Below are 16,444 nucleotides of genomic sequence, written 5' to 3'. Positions count from 1 at the left end.
GTCCAGAGATACAACCCTGGCTTAGGAGGCAGGCAAAATGAGTATGTTCAGTAACATTAGTCTACACAAAAGTATCTTAAGAAACTAGGTCATTATCATTAGTCAGGATAAAGATGTCTCCTCAGATATGTAAGTCAAAAGAAAGTTTATGTGGCAGAGTTATGTAAGGAAACTTACAATAGTGCCTGCCCACAAACCATGCAATTTGGAAACAGCCAAGAAACAAAACCATAGAGAAGGAGAGATAAATACAACATGTATTAGGGGTTATTATGCAACTATAAAGATTCAATATGACCCTGGAGATATAGCAAAAAATAGTTATGGAAAAGAAGCTATTTCTTATGCTCAGTAGCTAATTTTCAAACATATGTACCTGTATTTGAAACTTTGAGCATTTCACACATTTTTCTGTATCTGAAAAAAAAATGGATCCAGACTGATATTGTGTATAAATATAGCTGAAAACAGTTAATATAAAGGTAGCCAAAAGCAAAGTTCAATAAGAATTTTTAAAAAGGATATTATTCTGATTGCTGATAAAGTATTTCTGATGTACACTTTGCTCATATTGGAAAAGAATAATTTACTGTTCAATTTTCCTAGAAAGGATGAATTATCTATAGTAAGATGATTTCATAAAATGTTTAATTAAATAAAAAACTAGATTAAAGTGTCTAGATCGAACAGTAAGTATAATTAAAAACTTTAGAAATAATATATAACTCCATTTTGACAATATATATTTCAATATTTAACAGTTAGTTATATCTGTTTTCTAGATAATTTACAATAAAAGCATTATATATTTTCATTTTTTAATGTTCAAGGGCACTAGGCCTATGAAAATAACACATATTTTAAAATAATTTATACTGGAAAATTAAGAAAGGCATACCCTTCAGGGCATATGTATTTAATATAAGGTAACATAAGAAAAGCACATAAAATTTTCTTATTCATGTGACTATAAGTATTAAATAAGAAATACCTGAACATATTAATATGTTTTGAAGGGGAAGGACTGGTAAGACAATAGTGGTAGTACAAAAGTTCATATGTTCCAGTAGATAATTTATATATTATGATTTGAACACATTATATATTGAATATATAACACAAATAATCTTCCCATTTGTGGGCATTGGACTGGGACTACCACATTTTATGCATATTTAAAGAAAAGAAAATGGTAATGCTAGAAACAGGTTTCTAGCAATATATGCAATACACTTAGTGAACATACAACCAAAATAGAATTCAATAATAATAGTTTAAATGTTGGGTGTGACCATGATATAGTCTAATTTATGTTGAAGATAGAATACTCATAACTATTTAACTCATCTTTAATAAGCATATAATATCAAATTTCAAAATGCATGCCTTTTCCTTTTCTCTTTTTGTTTTTTTAACTTACTGCTTTGTAAGTTCTCTTTTGTCCAGCATGTTTCCGAATTTGTTCTCCATTTGGCCCTGTTTCCACATGCATTGAATAGATAATGTCAAAGAAATCTTCAACCACAGCTACCCGCCGCAAAGACAGCTTCTCATCTACCCCTACGCCATCCTGGAAACAAAGCCAAAAAAAAAAAAAGGCACAAGATTAATAAAGAAATATGGAAATATGTGTTTAATATATAAGGTTGACACAGAAAGTTCATTAGACAGAAACATTTTAATAAACTGATCCAAATCATCTAGATAGTAAAGTTCAAAAAATTATGATTGAATATCTCATCATTTTATATATTATTTACATACAAAACTTTAAGAAACATGAAAAAAGATATTTGGCATAGTTAGTCACGCTTACCCATTAATGCCACCTTTTAAATTTTAAAATGAATTAGTTGTAACCACCAGTGTAACTTTCTTAAATTACTCTGAAATACATTATTAAGGTCCAGTAATTTTTTTACTGTAATAATTTCTTCTAGATATTGATTTCTTATCTAATCAACATCTATTGTGTCCCTGGGTACTGGGCATTGTAATTAATGTAAGAAATGTAAGAAATCATATGAAACCTCTACCCTTAATATCATACAATCTAGGAAAGAAAATTCATCTACTCTGCTATCCATATAGACTAAGGGAGAGTATGGGTTAAAGGTTAAAAATGTGAGCTCTGGAGATGATCTAGGTGTGAACTTTGGATCATCCACTCAGAAGTTGTGTATTTTGTGCAAATCTTTTAAACCTCTCGAAGTTTTTTTTCTCACCTGTAAAATAGGGATAATAGAGCCTACTTCGCAGACCTGTAATTATTAAATGAAATAATGTATGTAAAGGATATAACCCAATGTTTGGCATATAGTGAACAGTCAATAAATGGTGGCTTTTGCCATTTTGATGATCATGATAAAAATATAAGTCAAGTAGTAGGGGAGTTCAGAGAATAAAGATGTCACCTTTTACTGAAGCAACTTCATCCAAGAAACAGAATTTGACATGGGTGGGAGCTGAAGCAGGGGATAAGTCATGGCAGTGGGAAAGACAGCAAAGAGCCAAAAGTTTCCGTACATGACGGAGAAGAATAAATAGTAAGTTTTGAATGAGATAAGAAATAAATTTAATCTTACATAGCTGCCACATGAATGAATTCACTACTTCTGAGTGGAGGATCCAAAGTTAACACCTAGATATTCTCTAGAGCTCCCATTTTTAACCTTTAACCCATCTGTCCCTTAGTCTAATGCTGACAACACAGTAGATGCATTTTCATTTCTGAAATGAAAGGGTTTCGTACTTGCAAACACAAACACACACACACACACACACACACATACACATATACACTCTCACACAATGTTCTTAGTCAGACCTTGAGGCATAACCTGAAGTAACATGACAGCTCCATAAATGCTGGCATACAACACAAGATGATTAATCTGAGCAAAATCATTACGCAGTCAATGAGTCAAATGGCAAAAGCCTCTTTGAACAGTAGTGCCAGCAGACTGAGCTTACTGCAAAACTGAAAGCAAATCACCTGATGCTTTTTGTTAGTTTGGTTTTTATTTTATTTATTTATTTCTTCTGGTTTACAATAGGTCTCAGTAGCAGCAGTGCCTAAAACAGGATATTCAAATAACTATATACGTGAAGTTTTGTATAAGGCCAAACAGACAGGTGTTCCACCTTTGTTAACTTTGAAGTGCTCCCTCACAAATTATCTGTGATGCATGTGGTTCCTCACTAGGTTTCAGACCTTTCTGACTTCTCTCCTTTAACATCTTGAGCCATCTCTTCTTCTACACTGGGCTCCATGGATAATCCTTCATTGCCTTATGATGCAAGACCAATCTGCAGTGAGAGGACAGGGAAGCTGCATGAATCACAGCAGTGACCAGCCTGGAAATTAGTTGAAACTTAGAGGATAGTGTCAGGGAAGCACCATTTCAGATGTCCACCCACCAGCTCTCCTGGCCTACACCCTCCTCCTCAGAGAACATCCACTCTTCCTAGGCTGGAAATACAAATTCTAAGTCCACTGACTAACAAAACTACCTTCAAAACTTCATCTTTTTTCTCAGAAATAAAACTTAGAGTTTCTTCTCAGTTCCCTTGCCAGATAACCAAAAATACAGTAATTTTGTACAGTTAGTAAACTATGAGTGATGTAGGGATCATAGCCTATGAATTCATTCCTTCAGCACGTATCCTAAAAGTACCAACTACTGCCAAGCCCTCTTCTGCTAGGTGCTGAAGTTATCAAAGTGTATGAGACAGATAACCCAGGTTTTTGTGGTTTTCAGTCTAGTAGAGAAAATATTAAACAACTCATTGCTACGGCTATATATTAATTTCCTGTAGCTTCTGTAACAAATTACCACAAAATGGGTGGCTTACAAAAAAGCAAATTTATTCTCCCATAGTCCTGGAAGCTAGAAGTTCAAAATCAAGATGTTGACAGAGCTGCTTTCCCTTTAAAAGCTCTAGGGAAGAATCCATTCTTTGTCTTTTCCAGGCTCTGGAGGTTGCATTCATGGCTTGAGGCCATATCACACTGACTTCTCTTTGATGTCTTTCTCCTCTGTGCCTCTCATTTACAAGGACCCATCTTATATGAGGGAATGTAGGGCCTGACCAGATAACCCAGGATAATCTCCTCCTATTAAGATCCTTAACTTAATTGCATCTACAAAGACTCTCTTCCCAAACAAAGTAACTTTTACAAATTCCCAGAATTGGGATTTGAAATCTTTGGGCAGGCATTATTCAACTGACTACAGGTAATATGTATCAGAGTACAGAAGGTACAAGTTGTGTTATGGGAGCATATATTGGAAATGGCTTACAATTATTGGTCAACAGTAAACACTCCCTGATTTCAGACTACACTAAAAATCTACAGTAGTCAAAACAGTATGGCACTGGCATAAAAACAGAAGCATAGATCAGTGGAACAGGACAGACAGCCCAGAAATAAACCCATGCACTTATGGTCAATTAATCTACCTCAAAGGAGGCAAGAATACACAGTGGAGAAAAGACAGTCTCTTTAATAAGTGGTGCTGGGAAACTGGATGGCTACATGTAAAAGAATGAAACAAGAATGTTCTTTAACACCATATAAAATCTCATTTACTGTTGCATCAAAAAGAATAAAATACCGAGGAATAAACTTACCTAAGGAGACAAAAGACCTGTACTCCAAAAACTATAGGACGCCAATGAAAGAATTAAAGGCAACAAAAACAGATGGAAAGAGATACCATGTTCTTGGACTAGAAGAATTAATATTGTTAAAATGACCATACTACCAAGGCAATCTACAGATTCAATGCAATCTCTATTAAAATACCAATGGCAGGGCTTCCCTGGTGGCGCAGTGGTTGAGAATCCGCCTGCCAATGCAGGAGACACGGGTTCGTGCCCCGGTCCGGGAAGATCCCACATGCTGTGGAGCGGCTGGGCCCGTGAGCCACGGCCGCTGAGCCTGTGCGTCCGGAGCCTGTGCTCCGCAACGGGAGAGGCCACAACAGTGAGAGGCCCGCGTACCACAAAAAAAATAAATAAATAAATAAATAAATAAATAAAATACCAATGGCATTTTTCACAGAACTAGAATTAATTTTAAAATGTGTATGGAAACACTAAAGACCCCAAATAGCCAAAGCAATATTGGGAAAGAAAAATGGAGCTGGAGGTATCAGGCTCCCTGACTTCACACTATACTACAAAGCTACAAAGATTAAAACAGCATGGTACTGGCAGAAAAACAGAAATATATGTATAATGGAATATTACCCAGCCATAAAAAAGAATTAGATGTTGCCATTTGTGACAACACGGATGACCTAGAGAGTATTATGCTAAGTGAAACCGTTCAGAGAAAGACAAATACTGTATGATTTCACTTACATGTAGAATCTAAAAAACAAAACAAGTGAACAAACATAACAAAACAGAAAAAGAGTCACAGACACAGAGAACAAAGAGATGGTTGCCAGAGGAACAGGGAGTAGGGGATGAGTGAAATAGGTGACAGAAATTAACAGGTATAAACTTCCAGTTACAAAATAAATGAGTCACAGGTATGAAATGTATGGCATGGGAAATATAGTCAATAACAATGTAATATCTGTGTATATTAACTAGTCTTATTGTGGTGATCATTTTGTAATGTATAGAAACACTGAATCACTAGATATGCACTGGGAGCTAACAGAATATTATAGATCAATTATACTTCAAAAAGCAAACAGTCCTAGAAAAAGAAATCAGATTTGTGGTTACTTGAAGAGAGGGGTAAGAGTAGGGGAGATTGGATTAAAGTGGTCAAAAGGTACAAACTTCCAGTTATAAATCCTAGGGATATAATATACAACATGATTAATATAATTAACACTGCTGTATGTTATATATGAAAGTTGTTAAGAGTTTTCATCACAAGGAAAAAATTATTTTTTTACTTTGTATTTATATGAGATGATTGATGTTTACTAAACTTATTGTGGTAATCATCTCATGATGTATGTAAGTCAAATTATTCTGCTGTACACCTTAAACTTTATAGTGTTGTACTTCAATTATATCTCATTAAAACTGGATGGTCAAAAAAATAAGAAAAATCTCAAATCAGATTCCTATCTTTCCACCTTAAGTAAGTAGAAAAAGAGTAAAGTAAAATGAAGCAGAAGGGGAAATATTTAAAAAGAGGAGAAACAAATAAAAGAGAATAGAAAACAATGAACAAGATCAGCAAAACCAAAGAGTAGTCTTTGAAAGAGTTTTTTAAATGACAAAACTTTAGCTTTACTGCCCCAAATAAAGAGGGAGAAGACTCAAATTACTAAAATCAGGGATAAAAGAAATATCCCTACTGACCTGACAAAAATAAAAAAGGGTTTAAAAATATTATAAACAACTGTATGCTAACAAATCAAATAACCACAGAAAATGAACAATTCCTAGAAAGATGTAAATTACTAAAATTGATTAAAAAAATAGAAAATCTGAATAGGTCTGTGACAAGTAAAGATACAAAATTGGTAATGAAAAAACCCTTTCACAAAGAAAAGCCCAGGTTCAGAGGGTTTTACTGGACTAAACATTCAAGGAATAATGGCCAATTCATCAGAAAAACAGATGAGGAAACACTTCTGAAATCACTCTTTGAGGCCAGGATTACTTTTATATCAAAACTAAATACATCACAAGGAAAAAAACTACAGACAAATATATTTTATGAATATAGATGTAAAAATCTTCAACAAAACACTAAATTCCAATCATATATATATAGTAATTATTATTATATACCACAACCAAGTAGGATAATCCCAGTTGGTTTAACTCAAGAAAATGAATTAATGTAATAAACCATTTTAATAGAGTAAAGGGAAAAAAGCATATGATCACCTCAACAGATGCAGAAAAATACTTGACAAAAGGAATATACTTTTCTGGCAAAAACTTAGTAAACTAGGAATAGAAAGAATACTCAATTTGATAAAGGACATCTTTAAAAACCCCACAACAAGTATCTTACTTAATGGTGAAACACTGAATGTTTTCCCTTAAGAACAGGGTCAAGACAAGAATGTCTGCTCAAGCCACTCTATTTAACACTGTATTTTGAGCTTCTAGTCAGGGCAATTAGGCAAGAAAAGACCCCTAGATTGGAAAAGAGGAATAAAACTATCTCTTTTTGCAGATGACATAACCTTATACATAAAAAACCTAAGGAATCCACTAAAAAAACTTAGAATTCATAAATGAATTTTGCAAAGTTAACATTCAAAATCAATATACAAAAATCAGTTGTATTTCTGTTCATTAGCAATGAACAACCCAAAAATAAATTAGGGAAAATAATTCTATTTCTAATGGCATATAAAAGAACAGAATACTAGGTATTAATTTAGATTCAACTAAGTTATAGTTAACAAAAAAATGCAAAACTTGAACATTGACAGCTGCAAAACATTGTTTACAAGAAATTTAAAATCATCTAAATAAATGTAAAGACATCCTATGTTCATGGATCAGAAGGCTTAAGATTGTTAAGATGGCAATACTCCAAAAAATAATTTACAGATTCAATGCAATTGCTATTAAAAAGCTAACTAGCTTTTTTGCAGAAATTGACGTTACAATTCATATGTAACTGCAAAGTATTAAGAAAAACCAAAATAGTCTTTTAAAAGAAGAAATTTGGAGGTCTTACACTTCTTAATTTCAAAACCTACTATAAATCTAAACTAATAAACACAGCATGGTACTGGCATGAGAACAGATATATAGATCGATGGGTTAGAACTGAGCTTCCAGAGATAAATCCTTACACTTATTTTCAATTCATTTCCAATAGGAGTGTCAAGATAATGCAACTGGGAAAGAATAGTCTTTTCAACAAGTGGTGCTGAGACAACTGGATACCCAATGCAAAAGAATGAAGTAGAATCCCTACGTCACACCACAAAAATTAAATCACAATGGATCATATATCTAAACATAAGAGCTAAAACTTACAAGAAAACAGAAGTAAATATTTTTAATATTTAGTAAGGCAAGGTCTTCTCAGTTATAACACCAAAAGCAAAAGCAACAATAGAAAAATTAATAAATTGGACTACACCAAAATGTTTTTTTAATTCATGCTGCAAATGATACAATCAAAAAAGTGAAATGAGAGCACATAAAATGAGAGAAAATATTTGAAAATCATATGTCTAATAAGAGACTTTCATCTGTAATACATGAAAACACTTGCAACTCAATAATAGAAAGAAAAATGACCCAATTAAAAATTGGTAAAAGACTTACAGACATTTCTCTAGAGAAGATGTTCAAATGGCAAAAAAGCACAACAAAACATGCTCAACATCATAAGTAATTAGGGAAATGTAAATCAAAATCTCAATAAGATACTACCTCACATTCACTGAGATTGTTATAATCAAAAATAATAAATATTGGTGAGAATATAGAGAAATTAGAACCCTCATGCATTGCTGATGGGAATGCAAAATAATGCCATTGCTTTGGGAAGTTTGGCAGTAACCTGGAAAATCAAACGCAGACTTACCAAATGACTCAGTAAGCCCACACATTTGTATATATTCAAGAGAACTGAAAACATACATTCACATAAAATATATTCTACATAACAAAGCAGCATACTCATAATAGCCAAAAAAGTGGAAACAATTCAAATGTCCCTGAACTGATGAATATATATAAAGTGTGTTTATACAAAAAAAAAAACTATACAAAAAAATTAAAAGAGATGAAATATTGATTCATGCTATGCCATGGAAGAACCTGGAAGATATCAAGATAAGTAAAAGTGCCAGACACACACAAAAAACACATATTATATGACTCCTTTCATACAAAATATCCAGAAGAGGCAAATTTACATAGATATATTTTACACTTGGTAGTGTGTATATGTCCATGCCACTCTCTCACTTGGTCCCAGCTTACCCTTCCTCCTCCCCATGTCCTCAAGTCCATTCTTGGTTGCTTGAGCATCAACTGCTAATGGGTACAAGTGTCTTTTAGAAGGGACAAAAATGTTCTAAAATTAGGTGGTGGTAATATTTTTATACCCTGTGAATATGCTAACAACATTGAATTGTACACTTTAAATGAATGGATTGTGTGGTGTGTGATTTATATCTCAATAAAGCTGTTAAGTATGTGGTGTCCAACAGTTTTGGATTTTGAGTTTAAAGATGCAAAAAAACAGGAAGAGGAGCTCATACAATACAAATTTAAACAGTCTGCAAACACATGAGCATCCAGTGCAAATGCTTTGCATCCAGAAGTGGTTTAATCACCAAGGCTTATAGTTGTATATTGGTAAGTGTTTAACAGCTGCCTCATAAAAAATAAATACATAAGGTTACTGTAAATTTTAATGATATAAAAATGTGTAGCATGTAACTTATAAATAATAATAAAATATACAATACTTGTTATTGTAAATTCCATATAGACTATTAGCTCCCATGAGCTAATACAACCTAGCTCCAGGATTCTACTGTTTTTATGTCATTCAAGATGAGTGAATAACATATTTAACGAATTAAATGAATAATTTATAGTATAGTTCCTGTGGTTAACCACTGACCACAAAAGCCTCTGATAACAAAACCAAAAAATTAACTGATCTAATGTGACAATTCAGGGTTCCATAAAAGAAATACAGCTTCTTTTGGATAAACTTTATATTAAAGCTAATGTAACAGCAAAACTAATGAAGTTTGTAAATTGAGTCTGTAATGGCACATCTGTGCTCAAAAAAAAGATTTTTTTAATGCCCTTATTGTATTATATTAACATACTAAAATTATACTGAAGGAAAACAATGGTTAAGCTCAAAAATGAGTCACCCTCACTTACTTTCTGCTAGCTTACTGATTGCCAATTGTTAAGATGATACACATACACATAAAAATTTAAGGCAATGATATGAAATTGATAAATGAGAGACACCAAGCCTAGAGATGCTAACATTATTATGATGAAATCAAAATGTCATTCATGTTAAAAGACTACCATGTAGTTCTACATGTATCTTCTTGGCCCTACAGGATCTTTTGTGAAGATACTATTCCTGAATAGTATCTACAAATTCAACTTCTATTGAAATTCCTCATTTCCAACTGTATTACAAAGCCAGAGAAGAATAACTGATGAAAAAAGAACCATTGTGGGATAGATCTCTCTCTTGCAATCCTTCCTGACTACCATTCTCCTCAAGAGACTGTATCTGCTTGGGAGGTAATATGGCAAGACATGGATACACATTGACACTAGTATGTCACTCAAGCATACTATTCAGATCAAAACAGAAACATTTATGAGAGTCTTCTACTCAATTAAAAATTGTAATTTGGGACTTCCCTGCTGGAGCAGTGGTTAAGAATCTGCCTACCAATGTAGGGGACACGAGTTCAATCCCTGGGCCGAAAGATGCCACGTGCCACAGAGCAACTAAGCCCATGTGCCACAACTACTGAGCCTGCACTCTAGAGTCTTTAAGTCACAACTACTGAGCCCCGTGTGCCACAGCTACTGAAGCCCAACTGCCTTGTGCTGCACAACAAGAGAAGCCACTGCAATGAGAAGCCCACGCACCGCAACAAAGAGTAGCCCCCACTCGCCGCAACTAGAGAAAGCCCATGAGCAGCAACGAAGACCCGATGCAGCCAAAAATAAATAAAACAAAATAAATTTATTTTTAAAAAATTGTAATTAAAAGTCCAATTTTCATACATCAAATATAACATCTCCTGAAATAATTTTCTTCTAAATTATAATAGAGAATTCAAACTAAGGTCAATGAAGCACATATACTGCCTAGAAATCAATGAACGAAAATGATTATCACCTTCTCTCCCTCAGTCCAACTCTTATCAAACAGATATCCTAACTGGCAAAATCATTATCATAAACTAACTGATGTGATAGATAACAACTTTAGTGAAATATCTAGAACTGATAGCCATATGAAGGGCTGCCAATTCATAAGCAACAAATAAAACAACATAATAAAGAAAAAAGAAGAGATAGTGAAATAAATCTAAATCCCCCAAATTCAATTTTCAAGAGTCCTAAACTCAAGAATTCACAGAGAACATCTATTAATAATCTAACCTGGGGCTTCCCTGGTGGCGCAGTGGTTGAGAGTCCACCTGCCGATGCAGGGGACACGGGTTCGTGTCCCGGTCGGGGAAGATCCCACATGCCGCGGAGCGGCTGGGCCCGTGAGCCATGGCCGCTGGGCCTGCGCGTCCGGAGCCTGTGCTCCACAATGGGAGAGGCCACAACAGTGAGAGGACCGCATATCTCAAACAATAAATAAATAAATCATCATCATCATCATCATCATCATCTAACCTAATGTTTACCAATAACTTTGAGGCTCCACCTAAACTGAGAGGTAGCCTTGCTCCTATCCTGTTCTGTTGACTTCTTCCGCTCACTCTCCATTGGCAGATTAGCTGTCCCAGGCTGAGATACAACGATGAAAGATGAAAGAAGAGGGTTCAGTCTGCAAAGACTCAAAGGTATGCAAAACACAGCTTACCACAACTACATAAGGACACCCAGATGCTGTGGAATATAGCTCTGCAGGAGAGATGCAATCAGGAAGCCCAGGAGTGGGGCAGTATGAAACACAGGTATAGGCAAGGCTTAGGAAATTACCTCTACTATGTGCAAGATACTACGATAGATCTTTAGCTGATTTTTTTTTTAAACCAACTTGTAAGATGTATTTCCCTTCCTGAAAGAGCTTGCGGCCTACCACTAGAAGTTTTGATGAAGTATGCTGAAAGAGACTATAATTAGTAGAATATGATAAAGCCAATGTGCTCCAAGACAGGTTCCCAAACTTGGCTATACACTGGGATCTCTTGGTGAACTTTAAAGAACAGCCTGATACCTAGATTCCTCCCACTGAGAATGCGATTGAATAGGTCAGGGGTGCACCTGGGCATGGGTTTTTAAAATACCTCCCTCGGTGATTCTGACGTACAGCCAAAGTTGAGAAATCAGGAGAGGGGTGAATTAGAGATAAGGATGGAAGAGAATGCTGGGCTCACGGATGTCAGACCCGGTAGTGATTTATTACTTTACATGCAGTGGGAAACCATTCAAGGATTTTTTACAATAAGAATTCCAAAATAGATCAGTGCCCTAAAACAACTCCTGTAACAGTAAAATGTAAAGTATAACCAGATTTAAAAAGGGAGGTAGTGACAAGAGGGGAAAGAAAGGCAAAGTTCAGAGAAAATTTGAGAAGGTAAAATTCACCCATTGCTGGTGACGGCTTACATGTAAAGGTGAGTTGAAGAATGAATGGATTTCAAATGAGGCAGAGAAGTGAATGAGACCATAAAAGGGGTGTGTGGGGGGGGGCGGGGTGGAGTAAAGAGTAGAATGAAAGGGAGAAATTGGTAGATGAAGTAGAAGCCAAGGAGCTGAGGTTAGAGGAAACAAGCAGGAAAAGAGCTGCTTTGCCCTGGTCCCTGCTAGTGCGGTGCCCACATGGCACTTTACCCTTGTGGCTACTCTTGTGGTCTGACAATGCTGCTATTCCCAGTTTGCATACAGGACACTGGGCACAGAGAATATAAGTAACTTTCTCAAATCACTAGACTGTGCTAGGATACAAGGCAGGGCTCTGGAGCACAGTTACCCTTATGAAGGGGAAAAGTGACACAACAATACCCATCTCCACTCTTATTCAAGCAGAATGTGCTAATTTTCAAAAAGGCCATCTGCAGCCCTAAACTCTTTCTTTTTAACCATAGGGAAGATCCTGCCCCTTGGCCCTCAGGGCTTCAGTTCACTTGTATATTAAAAAAAAAAAAAAAAATCTGATAATTTACAAGAAGCCTTCATCTAATAAAACAATTTGATTTTATGTATTGATTATTGAAGAAATTCACCCTACTTATGTGTGAAATATAGTATGTTTAAACATGAAATTAAAAACTTTGAATCAGTGGCATTTTTAGCTAACAACTTCTAAAGGGTCTGAGTTACTGACTGTGTTTTAAAAAGGAAAATAACATGTAGAATTTTAAACAAACAATATTTCAGGGGAAAAACAGTACAAAGTAAAGATAGCATAAAGAGAAAAATGAAGTATTTCAACCTAAAAAAATACATGTTCATGTGAAAGGCAAAGCTCTACAAAATGTATTAATTTTGTACCAGCAATTTATTTGCAAAGAAATAGAGAAAACTTAATTCTACTTCTTTCTAAAATTGATGATTTACCCAAGAAAACAGCATTGAATTCCAAGCTTATGTTTCTTCAATGAGAAGATAAATTATAATTATTTATGTGGAATATTCATCTTCTCTGCAGCACAAACAAAAGTCCAATTTACTAGGAGGCCAATCCCCGCCAGCACAAAGAAGTCTGGAAAAACATTGCTTTGCCATATGTTCAGATACTGGCAAAAGGATTTCTCCTTGTCAGATACTGTCTTATAGGAGGGACTTTTCACCATATCCCTCACAGATGTTGTTGCTGCCTTTGAAGTACAAATAACTTTCAATTTTGAGTTTGTGATTAACAAATTAACATTTAGGCTGCATGTTTCCTGCTTTTTTCATTATTTCACCACATTAGCATCTATTAAACAGTCTATGTAATAACCAACAAAAAGGTAAAAACTAAATATGTCTCCTTAACTGATTTGTTTAATATAAACTGAGCATTCATCTGGAGATTCAATCATTTGAGCTAATTCTTTTAGTCATCACTGTGGATCATTCCGTATTTGGCTCTGATTTGAGAAGTTCAAAAGCATCTTCTTGCATTTTCCATTAATTAATTAACAGTCACAATCATTACCTAAAAGAGTGGTAAAGTCCCTTCTATACTTTGGTACCAGGAACCTAGAGCAAGGCAAATAAAAAATGACTTTTAGAGATACTGGTACTCATAGCAAACTTAATGATAAAAAATTAATAGGTCAAAAGATGCATAGTGTTCATGGCCAATAACCTATAATGCACGAGTATATTCAGAAGAAAATGATAACAAGAAACAAATCATTTAAAGCCTTTGGAGATAAGAAGGCTATCTTTTGAGTCACAATCCTGGGGTGGGGGGTGGAGAAAGACTTGATTTTAGGAAAACTCTGAGGGCAGTAAGTGAGTTAGTTACATATGGTCACAAAGCAAGAATTTTTATCTAATTACAAGGCAAGGAATTAAAGCCTAGAAAGAAAAATTCTTCGCTTCTAAATTGATCAGAAGAGCTGCAACAGAGTTTCACTGGGAAGTAAACGTGAAGATTTAGTTAGTGAGGTGCATAAGTAAGATCTCTGTCAAAACTTTATCACATCAAAAAAATAATGAGGTATCACCTCACACCTGTCAGATGGCTATCATCAAAAAAATCTACAAACAATAAATGCTGGAGAGGGTGTGGAGAAAAGGGAACCCTCTTGCACTGTTGGTGGGAATGTAAACTGATACAGCCGCTATGGAGAATAGCATGGAGGTTCCTTAAAAAACTAAAAATAGAACTACCATATGACCCAGCAATCCCACTACTGGGCATATACCCTGAGAAAACCATAATTCAAAAAGAGACATGTACCACAATGTTCACTGCAGCACTATTTACAATAGTGGGCATGGAACCAATGTAAGTGTCCATTGACAGATGAATGGATAAAGATGTGGCACATATATACAATAGAATATTACACAGCCATAAAAAGAAATGAAATTGAGCTATCTGTGGTGAGGTGGATGGACCTAGAGTCTGTCATACAGAGTGAAGTAAGTCAGAGAGAGAAAAACAAATACCATATGCTAACCCATATATATGGAATCTAAAAAAAGAAAAAATGGTTCTGATGAACCCAGGGGCAGGACAGGAATAAAGACACAGACATAGAGAATGGACTTGAAGACACGGGGAGGGGGAAGGGTAAGCTGGGCCAAAGTGAGAGAGTAGCACTGACACATATACATTACGAAATGTAAAATAGATAGCTAGTTGTGCTGTGCCTTTGCTTAATTCTATAATGTCATGAATGTAAATTCAAACTATTACCCCAGGCTGTGCTTATCATTTACATGTATTATATCTTTTAATCTTGATAATAATCATGTTATTCCTATTTTACAGATAAGGAAGCTGAGGCTCATGGTCACATATACAGGAAATGGAAAGCACTACAGGAGATAAACAATGAATATGGCACAGCCTGGAGGTCATTTCAGTAGGAACCTAGGAAACCTCTGGAACGAGTGATTTGCCTCACTTAATGGACAGAGGCACATACTGAATCACAATGTTCACGAAATACTCAGTGTGCTAAATGCAGAGACTATCTTGTAATAAACAGACCTCAAAATGTTGTAGCTTAAGTGCGATAGAAACATATTCCTCTCTCATATAAAGTCTAGTGGGTCAAAGCCAGCCTGGTAGCTTTGCCATTAAAAGCATGTGACTTCTGAGGATTCTCCAGACATCGCTAGTTCCCACCCAGAAATAAAAGTAAAAAAGAGAAAGTATAGTGAGTAAGTTGCATTCAGCACGGCTGGTTACATAACGTCAGTCCAAAATTAATCACAGGACCACATCTAGAGGCAAGGAAAGCTACAAAATGTAGTCAGTAGACTGGTCAAAAGCAGTCAGGTGTCCAGCTGAAATTCAGAGGGTTCTGCTTCTAAAATGAAGAAAATGATATATATGAAGAACAAATGGAAGCTTCTGCCTGATTTACTAGTCAATTCTGATGGAAACATGGGACTTGTGCAAAGATAGAAGAGGGATGGACTGGAAAACTAAATTACAATCCAATTAGGGGAGGCTTGAAGGCCAATCTGGAGTAACCTAATACAACAGTTAATGAGAAGCCTTTTTTTAAAATAAATATTTTAATTGAAATATAACACAGAGTAAAATCTGCACAAAACGTATACGTCCTGCTGAATTTACACAAATTAAACACACCCATGTACAGATTACTCAGATTAAGAAATATAAGAGTAGCAGCCTAACCACAAGCTTCCGCATGCCTCTTCCCAATCACTAACTTTGCTCACCTCCCCAAAGATAACCACTACCTTATCACAGATTAAGGTTGCCTATCTTGTTATGCCATTATGTTTGTGGGATTCAGACATGTTGTAGTGTATAGCAGTATTTTTTATCTATTACTGCTACATAGCATTTATTCCATTATAGAATATGCCATAATTTACTTAACCATTGTCCTCAAGATAAACATTTGTGTTGTTTCCTGTTTTCAGCTATTAAAAATAATACTGCTATAATAGTTTCCTTCTTTTTTTTTTTTGGTTCACCCATTACTCATTTCTTTTTAGTATATACCCAAGGAGTAGAATTTCTTCATGGAGATTCATATATTCAACTTCTATAGATTATGTCAAGCATCAGTGTTAATTTATTGTCCCACCAGAGTATCTAAGCATGCTTCTT

General features: G+C 35.1%; 1 protein-coding gene across 11 annotated transcripts in view; it reads right to left on the bottom strand.

Annotated features, from left to right (window-relative positions):
- NOL4 (nucleolar protein 4) overlaps positions 1-16,444 on the bottom strand; it is a 398,638-nt gene that overhangs the window by 300,643 nt on the left and 81,551 nt on the right. For 6 of the 11 annotated variants that reach the window (XM_059041362.2, XM_059041361.2, XM_067015504.1 and 3 more), the window contains exon 2: positions 1,421-1,570. In XM_059041362.2, the coding sequence (XP_058897345.1) occupies positions 1,421-1,570 (150 nt within the window). Of the gene's footprint in view, positions 1-376; positions 440-1,420; positions 1,571-16,444 lie in introns of all 11 variants that reach the window. The other 5 variants (XM_067015506.1, XM_067015507.1, XM_067015511.1 and 2 more) reach the window with 2 other exon arrangements.

Source organism: Kogia breviceps, chromosome 15 (assembly GCF_026419965.1).
Source record: "Kogia breviceps isolate mKogBre1 chromosome 15, mKogBre1 haplotype 1, whole genome shotgun sequence".
NCBI lineage: Eukaryota > Metazoa > Chordata > Mammalia > Artiodactyla > Physeteridae > Kogia > Kogia breviceps.
Note: the sequence above shows the minus strand (reverse complement) of the source record. Positions and strands in the feature narration are given on the sequence as shown.